At 50.5% G+C, this 23,477-nt stretch overlaps 1 protein-coding gene across 1 annotated transcript in view; it reads left to right on the top strand.

The window, feature by feature from the left end:
* LOC122373405 (protein Skeletor, isoforms D/E-like) overlaps positions 1–20,840 on the top strand; it is a 43,326-nt gene extending 22,486 nt beyond the window's left edge. The window contains exons 7-14 of the mRNA XM_043351423.1: positions 8,653–8,752; positions 10,516–10,700; positions 11,917–12,519; positions 12,965–13,195; positions 16,446–16,554; positions 16,924–19,874; positions 20,167–20,280; positions 20,396–20,840. Coding sequence (XP_043207358.1) covers positions 8,653–8,752; positions 10,516–10,700; positions 11,917–12,519; positions 12,965–13,195; positions 16,446–16,554; positions 16,924–19,874; positions 20,167–20,253 — 4,266 coding nt within the window. The 3' untranslated portion in view covers positions 20,254–20,280; positions 20,396–20,840. The remainder of the gene's footprint in view (positions 1–8,652; positions 8,753–10,515; positions 10,701–11,916; positions 12,520–12,964; positions 13,196–16,445; positions 16,555–16,923; positions 19,875–20,166; positions 20,281–20,395) is intronic.
* Positions 20,841–23,477: the final 2,637 nt, after the last annotated feature.

Here is a 23,477-nt window from a genome sequence, read left to right as displayed (position 1 = left end):
CCGCTGCCCTGGCTCGGTTGTCGTCCACCGCTGCGAGTATCCCCGGCCCCGCCCAGTTAGTGGCCGTTCTATGTGCCCCGACCGCCGCCCTGGCTCGGCTATCGTCCACCGCTGCGAGTACTAACCCGCCCTGGATCGGTTCCCCGGGTATCCCGGTCCGGCTCGGTTCCCCGGGTATCCCCGTCCCGGCTCGGTCGGCGGCCGTTGCAGGTGACCAGCGGCGCCGACTGCCCTTTCCCCGCCGTCGGCGCCCGGCTCCAGGTCACATGGCTCCGGCCGGGGGGCGACCGAGACGGCGCGGGAACGCGCGGCCGGCTAATGTCCATTCTAATGGGCCCCATTCGGAGCAGGGCGCTGCACACCTTTCTCTTCTCTTCAACAGCCAGTGTCGCTGAGAAAGCAACTGATGCCGAAGGGTGGGCTGCTGGCACCTTCATTCACGGGTACAAAACGCATAAAAGAGCTACCTATCCAATTTTACTGTTGGCTAAACACCATCTCATTTGGAATTTTTACATAAAATACCTATGGATGTCTAAGAGTTGACATTTTTTTCTGATAACTGAAACAGAGAAATTGATGAAAAACGGCAGCCTCAGTCGTTCAATCAAAGTGAGCTCTATCATACTTACGGCAACATTCGGCAGGTCAGGTTAGCATTCGCTGTACCTGTGACGGTGGCCTGAGCAGAATGCTGAGTGAAGGGTTTATAGTGTTTATAGCCTTCCTTTAAACTGGAACGCTAACCAGGTGTTAAGCAACGCAAAATACCATCCTAAGACCGATAAGAGCCCTCACGCTCATATGTTGGCCGTGTTTGGACACAATAGCGCGCCCCTTAGGGGCGTGGGAGCGAAACGGCCTCCCATCTCTTCTCTTCAGATTTCTTAGAATGTTATAAAGATAATAGATATCGCCACCAAACTTTCGGTAGCCTTATACATACACACAGGGTTACTTTTACAGGAAAAGTCGAGAGGGGGAAAAAGTTCGGGGCAAGGGCGGATCCAGGGGCATCTGAAAGGGGGGCCCAATGCCATTAGGTTTTTGTTGGGATGGCGCCTGCAGAACCTTACCTACCCCCAAATCCTTCTCTCTCCCCGGATTTTGTCCACTTTATATTGTAAGGCTGCAAAAAAAAATAGCTAAAACATATACGTACTCGTAGGTACCTACCTTGGCGGTAAGGGGCGGGGGAGGTCCCAACTTGACTGCGCCCTTGCAAATGTCAATCAGTAGTATCAACCTATTACCCTGGCCAAACATCAAGTAGCGCCTTTCTAAATAGAGAGAGGTTAACTCGTGACTATTTTTGCTCGGCCAAGACCGATTGAAGGACCCTGGTTCGAAGGAAGACCCTTGGTTCGGAGAGGTCATGACCCCCGTCCCCCGCCGGTTTCTACGCTGACGCCTGTAGCGATATGTCAGTGATTGGGAAGAGACGGAAGAGACAACACAAGAGACGGTCCCATCGACCATCCGATCGGTATCGGGTCAAATCTGGAGTTCCCGCTGCACTGAACGTAAAATGGTTGGATGGAACCTCAAATTGAAAATTATCTAATCGCCAGCAACGTTGATTGATGATTAGAGTCTGATCAACGATGATTATAGAATCTGAGTAGCGAATTGATTGAAAATGGGCTCAAAAATAAATTTGAAAGGGGGAAATTCCCCCTTCCCTCCCTAGCCGCTCACGCACAATTTGAAAGGGGGGGGGGGGGCAGAATTTTCGAAGGGGGGAAATTCCCCCTTTCCCCCTTTAAAAGGTACCCTGCATACACATAAAGTCTATAGATTTTAACCTGGCGGCCGCTGGGCCTCCGCGCCACCCGCCGCGCCGGTCGGGGGGGGGGCAACTAGTTGCCCTCTCCGACGATATCATCGCAACGCAAAGAGATAGAGAAGCGAAACTATGCACTCATAGGTTCCTGAATAGCTAGCCGAGGTTGTGTCCAAATTTGGTGTCGATCGCATTTGAAATGACGTCACAGTGACGTCAGAAGTCCAATTATAGATTTGCGTCTCTTAGTTTCCTCGCGATATATGTGATATATGGAACCGGAAATAAAGGACCGATCACTGGTCAGGAACTAGATAAACTGGTGTACCTACTTAGATGTGTCAGGATGACAGCGGATGCTGTTTAGTTCATTTACCGTTGAGTTTCATGCTCAGTGACATCAGAAACGCTCCATATCGGAAAACGACAAAGACGTCCTCTTAAATGCTACAACCACTAAAATTTCCTCAAATATGGCCTTGGTATTCATTTAAAGCTGTACCAAGTTTCAAGTTCGTAACTTATCAGGTTTCGGAGATACACATCACGCGAAACGTAAGGGATGGGCAGGTTTATGCCCCCCTCCCCAGCGGCTCGTGGGTTAAAAAAGTCAAATCTCTGCCGGAAATGACGTAAGAGTGGCGGCATTTTTATTTCAGCTGACAAAACAGTCTTCGAGAGAGGCTCTCACATAGCTTTGAAGCTAAAGGAAAGGTTCTTTAGCAAAAAAAAAAGCAAAAAAAAAGCAGCAACAACAACAACCGCAACAACAATGCGCTACAAAATTGCTATTTTGAATTTTCAAAGTTTCGGAAATTCGCCTAATTTTTTTTTTATCGCAAAAAACATAAAATTCTAAGAAGGCGGAAAACATGTCCTGAAAATACACATTTTCGATCAACATACGACTTCAGCTAAATAGCTCAGTTTTTAAAAGCCGAATGACGACTTAATGTCCCAAAACTGATGTCACCTTTTCAAACTCGGCTTGTTGCTGTTCTCCAAGTAGCGCAAAACCATCACCAGATCGCCCGTGACGAGCTTCGCTGAATGGATGGCAAAATTGGCCCAGTTTGATCTGACATTGAGAAGACCGCGGGGGGGGGGGGATGGAGCAAAACGGTACGCCAGGACGGAAAAGGTCCGGCCATTGCCCTGTGCGGCCCGGGTTATGTTGGAAATTGTCTTATGCTATTACTTTTACAAAGCGGCTCATAGCCCAACACAATTTATGTAGTTAATGCCATGCGCAGTACCACGTTTTTTCTCGAAAAACAGTAACCTATAGGTTAAACAGCGCAATGATGATGCGATGATCATAGCCACTAGGCCACAGGCGCTTGGCGCAATGATAAAAGGAATGTGTTATTTATAATCTAGCCCTCATCGACATTCGTCATTCTGCACGGAACTGCACCCTTCAATGGCACATGTAACTGCGACCGCCGCTTTTGGACCCTGATTTAGATATGACACGCTTTGCGAGATAACGAACAGACTGCTCTTCAAAAGAGGAAGCCAATGGTACCCGATTTTAACCCTCGCCGGCACAGGGGGGGGGGGGTTGATGCAACCCACCCCTAAGGTTTTTCGCGAATAACTCGCGTAAAAAGCGGCCGATCGCAACGAAACTTTCAGTACCCTCGCATTGATCAATTTTACACCTACCCTGAAAATTTTATGACCCTGACCCCAATGACCTTTGACCTGTGACCTCTTTTCTGTGACCATGTTTGGCCGAAATCGCGGTTCGGCGCATGTCGGCTCGCATTAGCCGCGCGTTTGCAAGCTTTTCGTGGTTTCAAACGTTCAAACATGTGATTTGATGTTGCTCCCATGCATTAGGGTGGGTGTCAAGGTCACCTGAAGGTCAGGTCAGGTCATTGACCTTTGGTGACCTCGGGTGACCTCGGTTCACTTTTTCGAGTTTTACATGTTTCTAGGCTAGTTTTTGGAGCTGAATTCGAATTTAGCAACCATTTGAACATTTACGAAGTAGTTTTGGTGCCTTCGTAACATGTTACGAAGCTGTCCGAGGCGGTTGACACGTATTACGAATACCCGTCACAACCCCTACCGGTTGACCTGACCTGACCTGACCCGACCTGGTCTAAATGCTTAAAGACATCATCTCTGATCAAAACTAACACGATATTCGTGATCAGCACCCCGGAAAACCACATAGCAGCCACACTTTACGACTTTCTAACAGGTCCCGATTTTCCCGGTTTTCGGGTCATTGACCTGACCTGGAAGGTCACCCGATGACCTAGGACCTTAAAATTGGGTATCATCGGCTTCGTCTCGTGACGGGCAACACGCTCGTTTTTTCCGCGAAGCTCTAGCTCGATCAGGGGCCAAACGCGAGGGGGGGTCGTACCAACCCCCCCCCCCCCCCTTGTGCCGTCGAAGGACTCAAAATGGCCTGTGCCGGCGAGGGTTAAGGCCAAAACCAAATCGTAGACCTTCCAGGTATTGTTTCTAAGAAATGGGTTTGATTTTTGACAAATCGCTTCCAAAGAAATGGTTGTAGAGCATGAGAAAAGTAGAAAAATACACCAACACGTTTGGCTTGCCAATTCTATCAATGTCCTCGCATGCAGTTGTAAATAACAAAACAAACGCTAGAAGGTAGAAACCTCACCCATATCACAAAAAAACATCCCATTTCAGTTGAATGCAGCCTGACATATGACGTCACAGCTCGGTGACCTGACCTGATAGCCGGAGTGACGTTAGGTGCTGGGGATGCCTTGTGAGGGTCAGGGTTAGGCATGGTATCCCACTGGGAACTACATTTGAATTTAACTATTTGAACTAATTGATGATTCGACCCAATGAATTCGCTTATCGTTATGTGAACTATGACTATTGGATAAGAAATCATTCTAGAAATAAAACGACATGAGAGACTTTACAGTGTCGAAGTTACAGAACTTAAAAAATGAAAATATGGTGTGTTATAAGCATTTCATTGTTCATTCAAAACAATAAGCTAGAAATTGTAAGTAATGACACGTGTCTGGCCTAAAACTTACATTGAATCCTATTAAAGTAAAATGTCAATTTAGTTTGCTCGGAACGGGTGAATGAATCTTCCCGAGCTTTGTACCCAGAATAGGATATCTGATCGCAGGGCATACGAGTATGAAATATCGTGCGATAAGTGGAAGTATTTCAGTGATATGACCGACAAAAGTATTGTATTAAATATTAATATCACGTAACCGCAGTCAAGTGCAATTTTTTTACAATAACCACCAATTCTTTCTGTGTGTTATCACCAATGGGAAGGGCCACATGACCACTACTACATTCTCTTCACGAAGGGTGTGAAGCATTGACGATGGGAGTGCGCCGGCTATATGACAATGAAGGCAGCTCATTTTTTTCTTAAATGAGTATCAGGAGCAACAGGGCTTCACAAATCACAGGCATGACGCCAAATACCCTGAGTCGGTGGAATGTTAGGTATCGCTTCAGTAGAACTGCACCCGACAATGCGTTATAGGAACGTAGTCAGTTTGCCAGAACGCTAATGCTCGTAGCACGACACCCGATACTCCGCACAAAACCATAGCCTGACCACGTTACATTGGAACGACCCTAATTGCTCTCTCGGTTGAACGTAGTCAGCAGTCAGAACTCCGTTAGAATTGCCCCTGACAGCCTGTCACTCGACCACGGCTAATCCCCAGACCTCCCGAGTCGCCATGACCCCGCCCTTCAGCCGCACAGCTGAGCTCGGCTGCGACCGCGCCTGAGCCGTCGCCGGCCGGGCGTATCCAGGCGGCCACCGGGGCTGCTGTCAGTGAGACCGCGCCCCCGCCCCCGCCCGGCGGCAGGTGCGGTGTGTGCCAACCAGCCCAGGGGGCGGCGGGCCGCTAAACGACGCGCCACCTCAGGGTGTGGCACCGCGCGCCGCCCGTCAATTGTTTCCCAGAACGCACTCTGAATGGTGACCGAGCCGTCTGTCTCGGTCACGCTCCGTTTGTGTTTAATGGTGTCTGACAGAAATGCTGACGACAATCGCGGGGGTGTCCATTCATGATAATTTCAGTTCAAGTAAACAATTGTATCTTAAAGAGAAAGACACCGCCTTTGTTTGCGTTATACATTGCCGTATCATGCAATGGCGCGAAATTAGGACGCTAGAAATGGGCCAGTGGAGTAGGGTATCAAACGCAAAGGTGTCCTGATTACTTGTCACACGCAACACGTCGCTACATTCCTCAATTAAAGCTTTATTCGTGTCAGCTTTGTCCGTCTTTGAGCGTGGCATATGCTCCGACAGTGGTTGAATATAATCGGTCCTGGGCGAGGTCGGTCAGCAAAGATGCTGAATCATGCTCATATCATGCAGTTCAACATCGCGGCTCGCACACAATTAACCTGCATTGCGAAACTTTGGTATTCTCAAAGGCACGACTCATGGCCAGACACACGGAAAGAGTCACCATGGGGGTGAGATACGTAGTACGACAAAGAAATAGATATAGCACGATTGCACTGCTATTTGCGTTTGTAGGAGGGACATCGGTCTCTCAGAAACATGTGTGTTGATTCAATTCACGAGTTCACGAGTTCAGTATGGGCTCAATCACTATGCATCGAGAGTCCTGAGGTTTTGTCCAGACTACAACAGCACAAGCTCGTTAAACAGTTCTGGGTCTGTGCAAGCTATAGTCGAATTCAGTCGGGTGAGCTGGTAAATACATTCGAATGGAGAACGAGATGGTCGCATCTCAGACCGAATAATGGCTCATTTGGTCGAATCGCCGCAAGTCCGTGTTGCTTCATGAAGGCAGCTTGCTCCAAATCACCTAAAATGCATACAAACACGCATCAGTGTAAAAAAGGGTATCCGTAGAGCACTCATGTAATAAGTACATAAATAACGGGCTTGGAGATATTAGAAGGACGTCACCAAGGAGTTGCACTCCACGGACCATCTCTTCAGCTGCGTATGCACGCTGCTCTGTTCGTTGCACAAGACACTTTTTTAACAGCGCCAGGTCAAAACTGAAATGGACGGCGCCGCCGTGAGCCTCACCGAACTGTCTGAAACATTGCATTGTCCTTCCATATGACTGCGCCTTTGTGAGTGGCCGCCAGCCCTCGGCAGCGATCCAGACGTCTCGGTGGCACCCGCTGCGAGGCTGACTGTTCAGAGCAGGCCGCTCAGCCACCCCACCCACACTCCGACCCCTCCCTTCCTCCGGGCCGGTTACCCAACCACCAGGCAGTGTGGACATCGCACCAAATTGCACTTTTTGTAAGGCGCAGTGATGCGATCTCCCGAGACGCGATAGTCGCAACGATAACATTTCGGAAATAACCGCATTACTGAGGTCGCTACTGCCACGTCACTCAGCTCCTTCGACCTCTCTCTTCCCCCCTCTCTCTCCCTCTCCACTCGTTGGGGGGGGGGGGGGGGTTGCCGGCTCAGGGAAAGGAACAGACAATTAGGGCACACATGAGGGACGCTGAACAAAAGCTGACACGTCAGTTGCTACACAGCTCAGTCGCCGGTGAAGTACTGAATGCGCCCAAGTTTTCCTCAGTGGTGACATATGAGTATGTACAATGCACACTAACGGGCATAGTGCACACTGAGGGTGAGGTCAGTGTCAAATGTGAGGAAACTTCCCCGAAAAATGTCCGCAATTCGCGATCCTCCACAGCGATACTGATCACAATCTGTCTTTGCATAGGAAAATGAGGTCGTCTATATGAGTTCAAGGGTGTAAGGAGCTTATAAAAATGATCGTAAGACAAAATATGAAAATGTTGCTCCAATAAAGAAGACTATCAAATATTTTCACTTTATGTTTCCAAACTGCGTATAAATCTCTTCTCTCGTCTGAACTGAAGGGTTAAATGCGCAACAATACACCCCGACTTCCTTTCACTGATATTGCTCCAAACAAAAATCTTTTGATATGTGAGCCTTCCAATTTTCTTAAACACCGATAAAACTACTTGTATCTACTTGTGCTTTCTTATCATGATCTGGTATAATTAGCAAACCGATCCAATCAGCTTATCAGCCGACAGTCGGCACGAGCAGCCAGTTTCGTTCCCATTTCCCCGCACGAGCTGGCCTAGGTCAGTCGTCTGTGTAAGGCCGTGGGGCTATCAGTTCCCATTGCCAACTGCATCTCCCCATCTGCGGTCGTTCTTCCATTGCATCCGGTGCCGAAAGCGGAGCGAGGCGATGACGGTCTGTTGTGCAACGGAACCACGTCTGTCGGCCGGGTCACGTCGGGTCAGGGTCAGGGCGCGTCGTCGGGCAGTCGGCGGGGTGCAGGGAGGGCTGGCTCAATGGGGCCGCCGCCGTCCGGTGAGACGCAGGGGTCCGCGGACCGGAATACTGCCGGTCAGCTGGGCCCATCCCATCCACTCGGTCAGTGGTGGTGGCCCTGAGAACGCGCCTGGCATGAATGCGATGCAGACACTTGATGCCTAGATATTTTATTTCGTCTGAAAGTCAGCACATTCGCATCTCAAAGGTCAGCAATAAGGCACAGTCAAAGCCGAAGGACAACAGTGAGTCATATTCATTGTTGTCGAGCTCCCGAGGGGGCTAACATTGTAACACATTTCTACATAGATCGAATAAAATGGGAATTTTAAATTATATTTGGCGTGTAAGGACAAAATAGGCTTAAAAAGATGTGCGAGTCCGTCCAACATGTTTGTTTCAGATATTATTTCATTTAAATGTGCCGATAAAACGCAAGGATGTCAAGTACCCCTTTTAGCAGACAATACCTACTGAACTGTGATGTGCTGTTGTTGACATTCATATTTACAACATATATTGACATTCTTCCCGTGTGTTTCTTACATTCTCTTTTTTGTGGCAGACGAAGCTGAACTGTGAAGTTCTGGACGAGGAACTGGCCTTCGAGGTGCGGTGGGCCATCGCCGGGCAGTCCATGGTCATGCAGCTCGTCAGCAAAATAGGTCAGCAGGTGGTACGCTTTTCTTTATTTCAGCCTATTTGATTTTGTAGTTAAATGGAAATGTCAAACGATGTTCAACAAACAGTCATATAAAGAGATGAAGCCCAATTATTGGAATAAAATGTCTTGTTATCCTATTGCATTTTTATAATTAAATTTCATTTGTTCAGAATTATGTCGCGAAATAATGAGCAGTTGGTCTGCGTAAAGATGAATACGAAATGTCATGGCTCTTGCGCTGAATTGTTCTCTAACAAGATACCTTTTCAGGTCGCTACACCTAATGACTTGACATAATGCCGACGTTTTAATTCGGTTTTGAAGGTTGAATTAGGGGAGAGTGGGGTAATTTGGCCGGTGGTGTAAATTGGCCGCCCCCACCTGTACGATGGATAATAAAAGTGAGTGAAATAACTCTAGTCTCTATTCATTTGTCATGGGTAGACATAACTGGAGGACAAATGTCAAAACTTTGCCCCTTGTAGTTTTATTCAAAATTAATAAAACGTTAATTTCATTAGAAAATGGTAACTTTTACTTCTGTTTACAAAGTTGTATAACATGTAGTATTTGGGCTAAAAACGAATTCAGACATTATAGCGCCATTCTTGGGGGTGTTCAGCGGTTCCAAGAGCAATTTTATCTAATTCCGTAAAGCCGTGATGACTTTATAGACAAAAATTTTCAGAATGGCAATATGGGGTAATTTGGCCGGGACTAGCGGGGCAACTTGGCCGGTGCGCTCATGGTCACTATGCTGGGACGGCCGAGTTTTCATGGTCAATTGTACCATAAATGACATGATTCATGACAAACTTTGACTACTTTGATGCCTTACTTCCGATTGGTCAACTGTAAGAGCATGTGACGTCATCAAAGGTTACCAAAACTTTTTTGCTAATAAATCCTTACATAAAAATGGTACAGCCGCACAAATGGTCTCATTCTGTTCAGCTCGCCAAGGCGCATCGAATGATATGCATGATGACCTTGAGGTCAAGCGACCTGATGCAACGTAACCTGAGGTCAACCTTTGACCTTGATTTCTCAAGGTCAACACATATATCTTTCGGTGCGGACTGACGAGAGAATTACGATGGTACTCGAAGTTTTGGCCTAGCTTGATTACTTCAAAAGTTATTCGTAAAAAACTGTGATCGCACTTAGAGCCGCTAATTTGGCTATTTTGACCCCTGTGACCCCTGAGCCAACCTCCAAAAAGCGGCAAATGCGTCATAGGACACACGTCATTGCTGAATCTGAAGCTGACTCGCAATATAACAGAAAATCCCGACCGCAAACTAACACCGGCCAAATTGCCCCACACCCCCGGCCAAATAACCCTGCCAGTGGGGCAATTTGGCCGCCTTGCAGACCTTTGTAATACGTCACAATTTCAATATAAGTAATTACTCTATCATTTCAAATTCACTGTCCAGTAAAGTAAAATGAATGCGACACCTGCCAGCGTTGAGAAAATGCAGAAATGTGTCGTCAATTTTAAGTTATATCGTTTTCTAAAAAAAGCGGCCAAATTACCCCACTCTCCCCTACTGTTTCTCCTCAGTTCTGCGCCTTTTTCTACCCTTTCCACCCTAAAGTACCTATCCGTGGGAGGGCTTTATGAAGCTTGCATTTCCATGTGTCTGTAATTGGTATAAGAAGCCGCCCTTTATGTCACTGTCGATGAGTCTACAACGCTCGCCCTGTAGCTGACGTAACACGCACCCTGCATATTGACAGCTAAACGCTATCCACCGACAGAGGACGGTCAGTACATGGCGTTCGGGCTGAGCGGCCACCCGACCCGGAGCGTCATGATCGGTGCCGACGCCGTGGTCACCTGGCTGGACCGCCGCTCGGGTCAGGGCGTCGCCGAGGACTACTTCCTGCAGGCGAAACGCCAGTGCTCGGCCGGCAAGGGTGCCTGCCCGGATACACAGCTTCAGGTGAGCCCAGGGGACCTGACCAGATACACAGCTTCAGGTGAGCCCGCCCGCCTGTCCCAACACACAGCTTCAGGTGAGCCCAGGGGACCTGACCAGATACACAGCTTCAGGTGAGCTCAGAGCGCCAGCCGAGACATAAGACTGAAGAGAGCCAAGGGCGTCTGTCCCGACACACATCTTCAGGTGAGTCCAGGACGCCTGCCTCGACACATTAGGAGGCGAGTCTAAGACTTTTTCCTGTACCATGCAGTTCTATAGAGCATGCGGTCGTCAGTCCCGACGTAAATGCAATGGCAGGTGGTTCCAGGACATCTAATGAATCGTATGCTTTTTGTCCGACGCTGTCCTCTGTGGACACTGTTCCCACAGCAGACGAGTTTCGAGATGACAGTGCTGCCATCTGCAGGCGTAGGCTCGGTAAGTCTAGGCAGTGGACAAGTCGACATGTTCTTTTTCAATGGACCTGCAAATCGGTGCAACAGCGATACCATACTGAGATGAATTATATATAAAGCCTCAATAAATAGTATTGTGATAGCTTTTTCTCTTCACAAATCTATAATCATCCCTGCTTGGCTAATACTGAAACCCTCAGCACATTTAAAGGGACACTCCCACCTTAACATTAGTTTTGAGTTGAGATAGCCAAATTGGTGGCCATGGCCTGCAAATACCGGTTTGGGCACTCACAACATCGACAAATGCTTTAATTCGGAGATATGGAATTTCAAACTTGCAGTTTTCGGATTCTAAGGGGCTAGTGCATTGGTATGCCCCCTTAGAATTTGTGACGTCAGCGGAGATCTAACGATTTTTAAATCTTTTACTAAAACGTTTGGTAGCACGCGGTGGTATATGCTGCTTTGCGCGCAACAAATGCCGCACTTTCAAATAAAGTCGCTAGGAACAGCGGAGATCCCAAAAAGTAAACAAAAGTAAAAGTCTAATATCTTGAAAACCGGTGAATATTTTTCGATGAAATTTGGTAGATATTCGTTTTCGCTCTTTCTGAACCGAGCGACATCACTTTCGTGCCAATTCATTAACTTTTTTGAAGGTGGGAGGGTCCCTTTAACGGCAGGCATTTGGCATAAGAACCGTGGCGCCATCTACAAAACTACTTTTGGCATGTAATAGCTACCTGAGATATAACAACTTTTAGATGAGATGACCAATGATGTGCTGGATAACTCAAGGCACCATCCTCTTCCCGCAGGGCGGCAAGAGCGGCGTGCGCCTGCTGAACTCGGCTTTCATCAACGGCTTCTCGATGCTGACGTTCCAGCGGCCGCTGAACTCCTCCGACCGCTGGGACACGGCCGTGGTGCCCGACCAGCGGCAGGCGGTGGTCTGGGCCGTGGGACCGGTCAGCGCCGCAGGGGACGTCGGCTATCACCGGCGCCGGGTGCGCGGCGACCTGCAGCTCCACTTTGGCCGCGCCCCCGCCTGGAACTGTCCCGTGACACCCGCCGAGAGCACCGACCGACCGCCGGAGTCCGCCGCTGAGCCGCCGCCGGCCCCGGCCTGGCACGTGCCGCCCATCCCCTGTCACGAGCCCGACGACCGGGTCTACTATGTGCAGCTGGGGCCGACGGGCGGGCCGCGAGGCTACAGCGCCATCACGGGACGCGTCGGCTGGGGCGTGGCCTGGTACGTCAACGGACTCCTGGTGCCGGAGATTAACGTGGTGCGCGGCAGGACGTACACGTTTGTGGTGGAGGGCGGCGGTGACCCCGAGAGACCGGCTAAGTACCACCCGTTCTACATCACAGATGACCCCGAGGGAGGTTACCAGTTCAAGACGCCACAGGAGCGAGCGGTGAGTGCCTAAATACAGTAAAACAACTAAATACAATACTGTAATGAATACAGTACAACACCGGACCTCATTGGAATGAATAAGCTGGAAAAGCCCAACTTAGAAATTTTGACATAAGGCTACATTTAGGCACTACCACGTGCGATGGCTGCACTAGCTTTCTGGACAATGGACATCACCGTTTTCCCAAAATGCCCTCTGTCTTCTCACGTGTCCTCCGTGCCACCCCTGAACTGACGTGCGCGGCTCTGTCTCCCTTGAGTACTTTCCACATGTCCTCTGTATCGCCCCTGAGGCTCTGCACGGCTCTGCGTCCCCTTAAATCAGCGTGTGCATCTTGCAAATTGTCGTGTTCCGTCAGCGTGTGTGTTCTCTGTATCGTTTCTGAACTGACGTGCCCAGCTCAACCTCCCCTTACCCCCTTACCTCCCCTTCGTTCCGTCAGCGGGTGCGCGTCCTGGCGGGTGTGGAGACGGACGCCTCGGGTGTGGCCCGACCGACGGCCACTGGTCGGCTGTGTCAGTGGCGTGTGGACAGCCGCCGCCGGCCGCCCGCCGCCGGCTACAGCTCGTTCGGAGCCTATCAGCGCACACTGCAGCTCGACTGTGAGGAGGGCCAGCCGGGTATCCTGCAGTGGACACCAGACGGCGATACGCCCGATACCGTCTACTATCAGGTGAGGGGAGTTGTGTGGGACCAGCCTAGCAAGGGACTCCGTCAATATACTTAGACCATCCGAGCTTGTAGATCTGCGTGGTCACTTAGAACCCCACCTGGCGATGATTCTAGGTGGCGCCACTAACCCTAGAAGCGTTTGGTGCCTACATTCTGATAGCTCCAAGTCGGAAAATGTCATGTAGGCGAGCAACACTAACGCTTGACTATAGAGACTGTAATAACGCACCCAACAGTAGTAACAACGCGAGACGGATACTGCAACAGCGCACAAAACAGTACCACCAATGTAGAGACTGCAACAGCACACACAACAATACCACCAGTGTCGAGACTGCAACAGCGCACAGGACAGCATCACTAAACATATAGACTGCAACAGCGCACAATACGGCAACAGCGCACAAGACGGTACCACCAGTGTAGAGACTGCAACAGCGCACAAGACGGTACCACCAGTGCATTGTAGAGACTGCAACAGCGCACAAGGCAGTATGACCAATGTAGATACTGCAACAGCGCACAGGACAGTACCACCAGCGTTGAGACTGCAACAGCGCACAAGACAGTACCACCATTGTATGTAGAGACTGTAACAGCGCACAAGACAGTTCCACCAGTGTATGTAAAGACTGTAGCAGCGCACAAGACAGTACCACCAGTGTAGAGACTGCAACAGCGCACAAGACAGTACCACCAGTGTAGAGACTGCAACAGCGCACAAGACAGTACCACCATTGTATGTAGAGACTGTAACAGCGCACAAGACAGTTCCACCAGTGTATGTAAAGACTGTAGCAGCGCACAAGACAGTACCACCAGTGTAGAGACTGCAACAGCGCACAGGAAAGTACCACCAGTGTATGTAGAGACTGCAACAGCGCACACGACAGTACCACCGGTGTATGTAGAGACTGCAACAGCGAACACGACAGTACCACCGGTGTATGTAGAGACTGTAACAGCGCACACGACAGTACCACCAGTGTATGTAGAGGCTGCAACAGCGCACACGCAGTACCACCGGTGTATGTAGAGACTGTAGCAGCGCACACGACAGTACCACCGGTGTATGTAGAGACTGCAACAGCGCACACGACAGTACCACCGGTGTAGAGACTGCAACAGCGCACACGACAGTACCACCGGTGTAGAGACTGCAACAGCGCACATAGTAGTACCACCATTGTAGAGAGTGCAAGAGCGTATCCAGCAGTAACCACAAGCCAGACTGCAACAGCGCACACAAAGATATCGATGGAAAAGACTGCAACAACGTACATAACAGTACCACCAGTGTAGAGACTGTAACAGCGCACACGACAGTACCACCAGTGTAGAGACTGTAACAGCGCACACGACAGTACCACCAATGTAGAGACTGCAACAGCGCACATAGCAGTATCACTATATGTACATAGAGACTGTAACAGCGCACAAAACAGTACCACCATTGTAGAGACTGTAGCAGCGCACATAGCAGTATCACTGTACGTAGAGACTGCAACAGCGCACACGACAGTACCACCAGTGTAGAGACTGCAACAGCGCACAAGACGGTACCACCAGTGAGTCAAGTGTAGAGACTGTAACAGCGCACAAGACGGTACCACCAGTGTAGAGACTGTAACAGCACACAAGACAGTACGACCAGTGTAGAGACTGCAACAGCGCACAAGACGGTACCACCAATGTAGACTGCAACAACGCACATAGCAGTATCACTATACATAGGGACTGCAACAGCGCACATAGTAGTACCGCCATTGTAGAGAGTGCAAGAGCGCATCCAACAGTAGCCACAGACCAAAGGGTGCAACAGCGCACATAAATATATCGTTAGAAAAAGACTGCAACAACGCACATAAAGTACCACCATAAACTGGAGACTGCAACAGGGCATATAACAATAGTCCTATCACCAGTGTAGCCTAGAGACTGCAGTATGCACATGAAAGTATCGCCAGTGCCACAAGGTAGAGACTGCAACAGCGCACATAACAATACCACAACAAGGTAGGGACTGTAGATGTACATAGGTAAATCACCACCGCAAGGCAAAGACTGCAACAGCGCACACGATAGTACCACCACAAGGAGAGGACTGCAATAACGCACATAACGGTACCACTTCAGAGGGATGCTGTGCTGCTAATGCGCCATTGGCCGACGGCCGTGTAGGGGAGAGTGGGGCAAAGCGGCCACCCGGGGCAAAGCGGCCACCCATCGTTTTAGCCCTTCATAGCTGGCGTCAGTTCAATTTTATGGTTTCCAATTATGCTTCTCTTCACGGTCGTTCGAATGAGCCAGACCGGGGTTTCAGGCCCATCACCATTGTTCTGTGAAACACGGAAAAGCATTTCTTGCCAGGTTACCAACTATGTTTACAATTTTTAAATGTTATGTTATTCCACAACCGTTTGGAATTTTTATAAGCGTTCTTGTCCGTGCATTGCATGGTTATCGTACATGTATTCTACCAATTTTAATGTCTTTTACCCCACCAATAGCTAAGCTGGAATATTTTTGTCTCGGACGGTATGCGCGGGGCAAAGTGGCCGGGGCAAAGTGGCCACCCCCCAATTGGCCATAAGTTGCTTCCATCTGGATAAAAAACATTATTGATCTTCAAATGTGTCGTCATGCATTCATCTTGGCCACTTTTCAGTTGCATGAGTTACCAAATAATGCAATTAAATGTTTATTTTCATGAAAATCCTTTCTTTGTTTACCTACAGGTGGAAGATGATAAAGTAAACATCCATCCTCGCTTAACCTTATCACCATCAAATACCCTAGTCGTACACGAGGCAACTATTTTGTTTCTCATATCGGGACTTGAGAAAACGCCGGTGGCCGCTTTGCCCCAGGGTATGGGGCAAAGTGGCCAATATGCATAGGTTTAAAGTTTTGTCAATATCTTTCATATGTGAACGCCTTTGGAAATAAAACGCAGTTGAAATAAAAGGCAACTTAATAGGGATCACATTGGTATAGAAAGAATCTTTCCAAGTTTAAAAATCAAGCGTTGGCATCGTGAGAAGCGTTAGGGTGGCCGCTTTGCCCCACTCTCCCCTATTTGCGAAAGTATGAGTGGATGCGCCATCTATGTTGTTGTAGATGAACTTTAAGCGGACACTAATCGTACTTCTTGGGAATTTTTTTTTTTTTTTACAACGCTTCACTTAGGTACAATAACACCAGTAAAATGTCGCGCACTGGTGAGCTTACTCTGCGGACCTGTGTTTCAGTGCTTCACCCATCGTTTTCTCGGCTGGAAGATAAATGTTCTCGACTCCTGTCCAACTGGCAGTGCCGTGCCGGCCTCACAACTCAACCAGATCAAGAGGGTCATGAAAGGTAACACTGCCAATAAACCATCCGCGAATCGATGCAAACACGTATGCTTGACTTTTGTCATAGAAGTGACTTTGTTACCGTTCAGAATGCAAATCAAATTATGAAGTAGCATTGCCTTGCCGTTATGTCGATTCAGATCCCTTAGATCGCGAGTTACACCGTCGGCTAAGGGACCCGTCAAGTTATAGGGTCGTCTCAGCAAAATCATATGTGGTTTGCAATCCAATAATGATTGTTTCGTGCATTGGACCACATATTTTGCATACCTAATTTTGCAGCTTGTGCTCCGTGCTCTTCAGCCTCGCGGAAGAGCGCGAATTCGGTACAGACTACAGAGTGACTCTGGTCTGACCCTGTGCCCCGTTCCAGGTGCCTATAACGACTACGACTACTACGAGGACGAAGTGGCCCAGTCGAGTGTCCGGGTGGAACAGACGATCCCCAACAGCATCCAGCCGCAGCAGCAGCCGGCCTTCATCGACTTCTCGGAGGGCTCCGACTTCGACTGGCCGTCCGAGCCTCCGCCAGCTGCCGGCCGCCCGCGGCCCCAGCGGCCCCAGGACCGGCCGAACCACGGCTTTCAGTTTGACGACTTCCCGCCGGGGTTCCCCCGACCCGACCTACCGCCGCCGTCCGATCACATGCCCATTCCGCGACCCGACTTCGACTTCGGCGCTCGGCTCCGGCCGCGTCGGCCCGAGCCGGAGGTTACCCGAGAACCGGAGCGGTTCCCTCCTCCGCAGTCGGTGGTCGATTTGCCGGCTACGTATCTCGCCAAAGAGAGGCCGATCTCTTCTGATCGGGGTCAACCTCAGCCGGCGGGTGGTGGTGTGGTCTATCGGCAGCCACAGCCGCCCACTGTCCCTCCCCGACGGACTCAGCTCAACAGAGTTCATCGGCCTCCTGTGAATGACGTCAGTGACTATAGCCCCACACCGCCTCCACCTACGCGGCGTCCGTCAACCCGACCTGTCCACAGTAACGGGCGAAAGCCGTTCCCCCGTCCAGCACCCGCTAAAGAGACCACAGAGAGGACTGAGGTGACCATCGAGCCCGCAGAAGTCGCACCATCCCTCCCACCGCCGCCCCCTACCTTCCGTCCAACCAGCTCCTCCCGTCTCCCGGCGGCATCCAGACCGACCTACAACAGACCCGGCCGGCCAGCCGTGACGACACCTCCACCTTCTCCTCCGCCAACCGCACCACCCTCGACAGCTCCACCCTCACCGCCGTCTCGACCTTCAACTGAGCCATCCTCTCGGCCACCATGGACGGCTACCAGTCGCCGCCCGCCGCCGCAGCGGCAGGTCTCCTACCAGCCCCTGGCCCGAGAGGCAGTCCCTCCACCGGTCTCCCCGGCGCCGCGGGTGCCAGCGGTGGTGTTTGGCCGTCCCCCGGGGGTTAGTGCACAGGCGGTACGCCCATTTGCCCAGCAAGTGACTACCTCTCCGCCACGGCCCAGTGTGCCTGGACATGGATTCGACCCCAGTGATGTGGTGTTTGAAGGCGGATTCATACCGGTGAAACACAGCGATCGTAACAACCCACCATTGGCGTTCGAAGTGGCTGACGTTGCGGGAGGGGGCGTGGTCAAGTCGCCAGCACCGGCAGCAGTCGCCCAAGGCGGTAACTCTCGATTCCAGCCGTCGGCACAGGACAGCCGGTTTAGTGGCCCGCTGTTGGCCACGAGCCCCGACCGCCGTCGACCACAGGCGGTCAGTATTCCCCTGCCGGAGTCGTTGGTGCCAGTGGGACCTTCGATCGCCCCAACCGCCGATACGCGAGTCGAGACTCCGCCACCTCGCGAGCCTGCTCGGCCTCCGAGCAATCAGCAAGGGTTGATCCAGGTGGATTCTAGACCAGCTGAGCCTGAATTCCGACCAGAACAGCCCCAGTCCCGACCCGAACAGTCCCGATTCCGGCCAGAAGAGCCCCAATTCCGACCAGAAGGGCCCCAGTTCCGACCAGAAGAGCCCCAATTCCGACCCGAAGAGCCCCAATTCCGACCAGAAGAGCCCCAATTCCGACCAGAAGAGCCTCAGTTCCGGCCAGAGGAAAACTCTTTTAGACCAGAGGAGATTCAGTTTGTTCCTGGTGAGCCGGCACCACCCGCGGGCTCATTCCGGCCTCCGCTGCCGCCGGGTGTCGACCAGCGCCCTCCGTTCCAGTTCGGTCCGACGGGCGTCCCTGGAGGAGGGGACGACCAGCGCGTGCGACCGCCGCCGCGCCGACGACCGCAGCGGCCGTCCGGCGGCTTCCTCGACGGCCTGCTGAGCTACCTGCCCGGCCTGGGCGGAGGTCGGCCGGCCCGGCGCCGCCAGCAGCCGCCGCCTCCGCCCCGCTTCGGTAACCCGAACAGACGTCTGGAGCTGGGAGGGCCGGGCAGGCACTCAGGGCGGCCGCTGAGACCGCCGCACCGCCTGCCCACCGAGCCGCGGATGCAGGCGGTGTTCGAGAGCGCGCCGTTCCGACCGTCACCTGTGGACCCGAGTGATGATGAGCCGCACCATCGACAAAACGAGCCCGTGCAGGACTTCATCCGCGTGTCCCCGCAGCAGGGCACCCCACTGAGATACCAGCAGGCTCTGCGGGAACGGATAGTGAGCACCGGTTATACAGGAGGATCAGACCGTGGGACGCCTGAGAGGCGGTACTCAGATCCCCGAGACAGCCGCCCCGAGTACAGCTCGAGGTTCGATCAGGACGAGTCTCGCGGCAGTAGAGGACAGGAGACGATGCTGTCCAAACGATCCGGGCTGGTCAGCGGACAGGAGATGACGCCACTCCCCCAGCGGTCGGAGAGGCCTCCCACCCGGCCACAGGCTGACACCGACCAGACTCGGGAGACCCCTGAACAGGTGCCGGCTGCCTTCGCTCCCCCGCAGACCTTCACACAAGGAGCACAAATCAGTGTGACCTCAGACCATGAGCCACCTCGAATCCCGGCACCAGGACCCGACATTAGCGTCGCTTCCAACCGTGGGTCATCTCAGATGTTTGTATCAGAGCCAGAAAGCACGGTTACTTCAAACCGTCGGCACTATCCGACCTCCGCACCAAAGCCCGACACCACAGTTTCTTCAGACGTTGATCCATCTCCGGCTCCGACGCCTAGTTCAGACACCCGAGCGCCTTCAGATCCCGTGTCATCTCAGACCCCGGTGCCAGAGCCAAACCCCATGGTAACCCCGAGCCAATCTCTGCTTAGTTCTTCCACATCAGCGTCACCGGCGGGACCAGCTTCTGCACCGGCACCAACCAAACGTCCTCAGTTGGCGCCAGCTTCGGAGAAAAAATATCGGCCGCCAATGAGAACAAAGGTGAGGAGAAGCATGGCATATGTCGTAGAGCTTGCCTTGTTCGTACGTTTGCTATTGCTGAAAAATGAGCCGCTTGACTTATGATATTCGCTAGTTGAGTTGCTACGTATATGTAAGTAAAACATTCTGATTGCACGGATATGATAACGATTTTAGACGCAACAGCGACGGTATATATGAGTGGCGTAAGTTAAAAGGACAAGTAGGTTATTTCTTTTATTTACCATAACCATCAACCAGGCAAGAACAACTGTCCTCAAACGACTGAGTGGTCCCCTAATTTGTTTTGCAGACTGACTCCGAGTCGATCCCTCACAACATTCTCGAAGATATTTGGAGCAGAATGCGCGAGGCGGGTGGATCTCAAAAGACAGTCTGATGAAATAGAAGGGGAATCGGTAACGAGGTAAGATGACAAATCCATTGGCGGACGATTTCAAAGAGATTCAACGATACATGCCTTGATAATTTAATTAAACAATTGCTCTTCAGCACCCGCTCAACTGAATCATATTTTTCAGGCATAGTTGGTAGGCGACGAAGACGTGCAATGCAGCGTGTCTTGGAAGAAGTAGCTTCAGCATCGAGATCACTTGGAGTTGTCGCAACGGCAGGAGCGACCGCGACACGATAGACTCTTCCGCTCGTCTGACCGAAAGCGCTACCATAAATAGCGTCTCTTGTAGCTGCACTTCACACAGCTGCACATGCGACCATGCTCACAAAGAATGGAGTTTGGCTCTTGGCATTGTCCCAAATGCGTCGATCGAACGGTTTTCACTGCGACTGAACAACTACGGTTCTGAGACGCACTGTACTTCATCAGTTCTAGACGTACTTATTACCGTGGTGCCGAATTTCGCACATCCGAGAGGTGCAGGCATTAATCAACGTTCAGCATGTCAATAGTGCCGTTTTCACGACGGGCTATCCGGCGAATGCACCTGATTTGACCAAATCTGCACCTAATTTCTTTTACAGCAAATATCTTCATTTTATGAATTTATTTCAGTGTTTTAATCGATGATGCTCTCTGATAATATGACAAAGCAGGCATATAAGCAATTTGTGCAACCCTAGCTGATAGCTGCTAAGAGACACACTGAACCTGATTTGACCAAATCTGCACCTAATTTGTACCAGCTGTGCACCAAATGTGTACCAGATGGCCGTCGTGAAAACGGCTATTACCTACCTATTGCTCCATCACTTCACGAGACCACATTTTGTCCCCAGTGAACTGACAGACCTGACCGTTATTAATTTCATAGACACTGAATGTTTAGTATAATATGAACTACATATACTACACTGAGAATACAGCGATCTGTAACTATTTACGTCATCGTGACAACTGACAATGCACCGTAGGTATCTTGTGTTGTTTTATGCTTGTAAGGATCGGCGTCACGAATGCGTTCTACACACTTTTCAGTGTATATAGGTATTATGTTATACCAGAATGGGCACTTATTTAAGTAGCACCTTAATTGGTGTTATCATTATTGTTTGAAGTTGTTTGCGATTGTTGAAATGAATGTAACAAAGTGTGTCTGCATCAGTTTCCCCACGGCTTAATAATTGTGTCGTGTTGGAGTGGAATCGTGGATACAGCCTATTGGAATGTCAAGTAGCACTTTAGACGCTGCAATTAAGAGTGCGTGCGTTAGCCTCGTTGCATAGTACAATTGTTGTAATATATATATTTTTTTAGGTAAAAGTGTGTTATGACCATCCGCTAGCTAAGAAGTAAATGGGAAAGCGAACGAGCAGTTACGTATCATGCAAGTGCGGAAACGAAAATGTCCGTTAGCCTTGATTCAGCCCAGACTCAGCCCAGATGAAATGGGCTACCTATTATTCAATAGCCCATAAACCGAAATAGCTTTCCCTCCAAATCGCTAGTGAATATGCCGGACGGGCAGCGTGAAAAGCGTGAAATTATCCAAACAGAGTCACCGGACACGGTCGTCAGTCACTCAGGAAGCACGAGAACCGGGTAGAGGCATTTGGACAAGGACGGCCGGCAGCGGCACAGAGCAGGTGCAACTGTATTCTGTTCGGCACTCTGCTGAAGCACCGAGATGGGCTCCAGTTCATGGGTACCAGGGTTGTGCTTGACTCATGAGTCGAGTCAGAAATTTGACTCAACTCTGACTCAAATGAGTCAGATTTGAGTCGAGTCGGATAAAATGTTGAGCTGTTGAGTTGAGTCAGAGTTGAGTCGGACAAAAATATTAAGGCGTTCAGTTGAGTCAGAGTTGAGTCAGTAAAATAACTTTTGACATTGAGATGAGTCAAACATTTAGGATCATGATTCAGCTGACTCAACTTTCCAGAAACTATAGGTACATATAAGTTTTTCATCCCCCCCCCGCTTAACAACTTAGCCCTGGCTCTGCTGCCGGATTTTTTTCACCCCCCCCCCCCCCCGCTCAACAACTTTATTATCTGAGTCAATTTTGAGTCAAGTAACTTGACTCAACAAAAAATTTGAGTCAAGTTTGAGTCGACTCATATTTTCATCGAGCCGCTTGAGTCATGAGTCGAGTCAAGGGAAAAATCAGCTCCTTGTTTGAGTCAGAGTTGAGTCAGGGCTCTCTGAAGTTGAATGATGAGTCGAGTCGGCAAATTTTTTTGAGTCGAGCACAACCCTGATGGGTACTGATTAATGATGCCCCTCTTTGCTTCAGCTCCCTGCCCTTGCCCCCTTGACGGGACCGTCGCCTTGGGGGCGTCATGCGTCAAAAGGCAGGGTACAAAGAATAAGGCTCAAAGAAGGGATGTCGATCAATTATCGGCATCACGTATTTACACCATCATACATATTTACATATCTACACAAAGGGGTGTAATTTTATATCTATTTGTGGGAGCAGATGCACCCACAATCCTGAATTATGCCCTCACAATGATGAAGATGCACCCACAAGTCTTTTACAAGCGTCCTTTCGAGAGCACGGCACCCTTCGCATGCTCTTACGGCGTCCTCCTGACCGTCTCGCGTTCCTTGATAATATAGCATTTTTAATCACTCGGCACCCTGCTGGGAGAATGGCGCCCTTTTGACAGCACTACGCCATTCTCATGGTCTAACGGCGCCCTCCTGACGGTCTCGCACACTTATGCCTCTGTCCACCGTGCACCCCTAGACTGTTCGGCACCCTTCTGGCCTCTCAGCGCCCCTGGACCACATAGCGTTTTCAATCACTGGGCGTCCTTTTAGGAGAGTGGCCCCCCTTTTCATGGTCTCACGGCGCTCTCGTAACCGTATGGCGTCTATACGTCCCCATCAACTTAGCATTACTGACTGTGCGGCGCCCTTGTGGCCTCTCAGCGCCTCTGGGCCATGTAGCGTTTTCAATCACTCGCCGCCCTTCTAGGAGAATGGCGCCCTTTTCATTGTCACGGCGCCCTCGTAGCCGTTTGGCGCCCCTCGACTTTGTAATTTGTTGACGCCCTTGCAGTCACTTTACACTTTTAACCATGTATTTGCTTAGTCAGACATGTCACTTGAAGCGCCTTCGGCTAGCAATGTTATCAAATTCAGGGTTAATTTAGGCTCCCACATAAAGAACATCCATTGCGCCTCAAAGCAGCCTG

The sequence above is a fragment of the Amphibalanus amphitrite genome, unplaced genomic scaffold (assembly GCF_019059575.1).
Source record: "Amphibalanus amphitrite isolate SeventyFive unplaced genomic scaffold, NRLGWU_Aamphi_draft 001488F_arrow, whole genome shotgun sequence".
NCBI lineage: Eukaryota > Metazoa > Arthropoda > Thecostraca > Balanomorpha > Balanidae > Amphibalanus > Amphibalanus amphitrite.
Note: the sequence above shows the minus strand (reverse complement) of the source record. Positions and strands in the feature narration are given on the sequence as shown.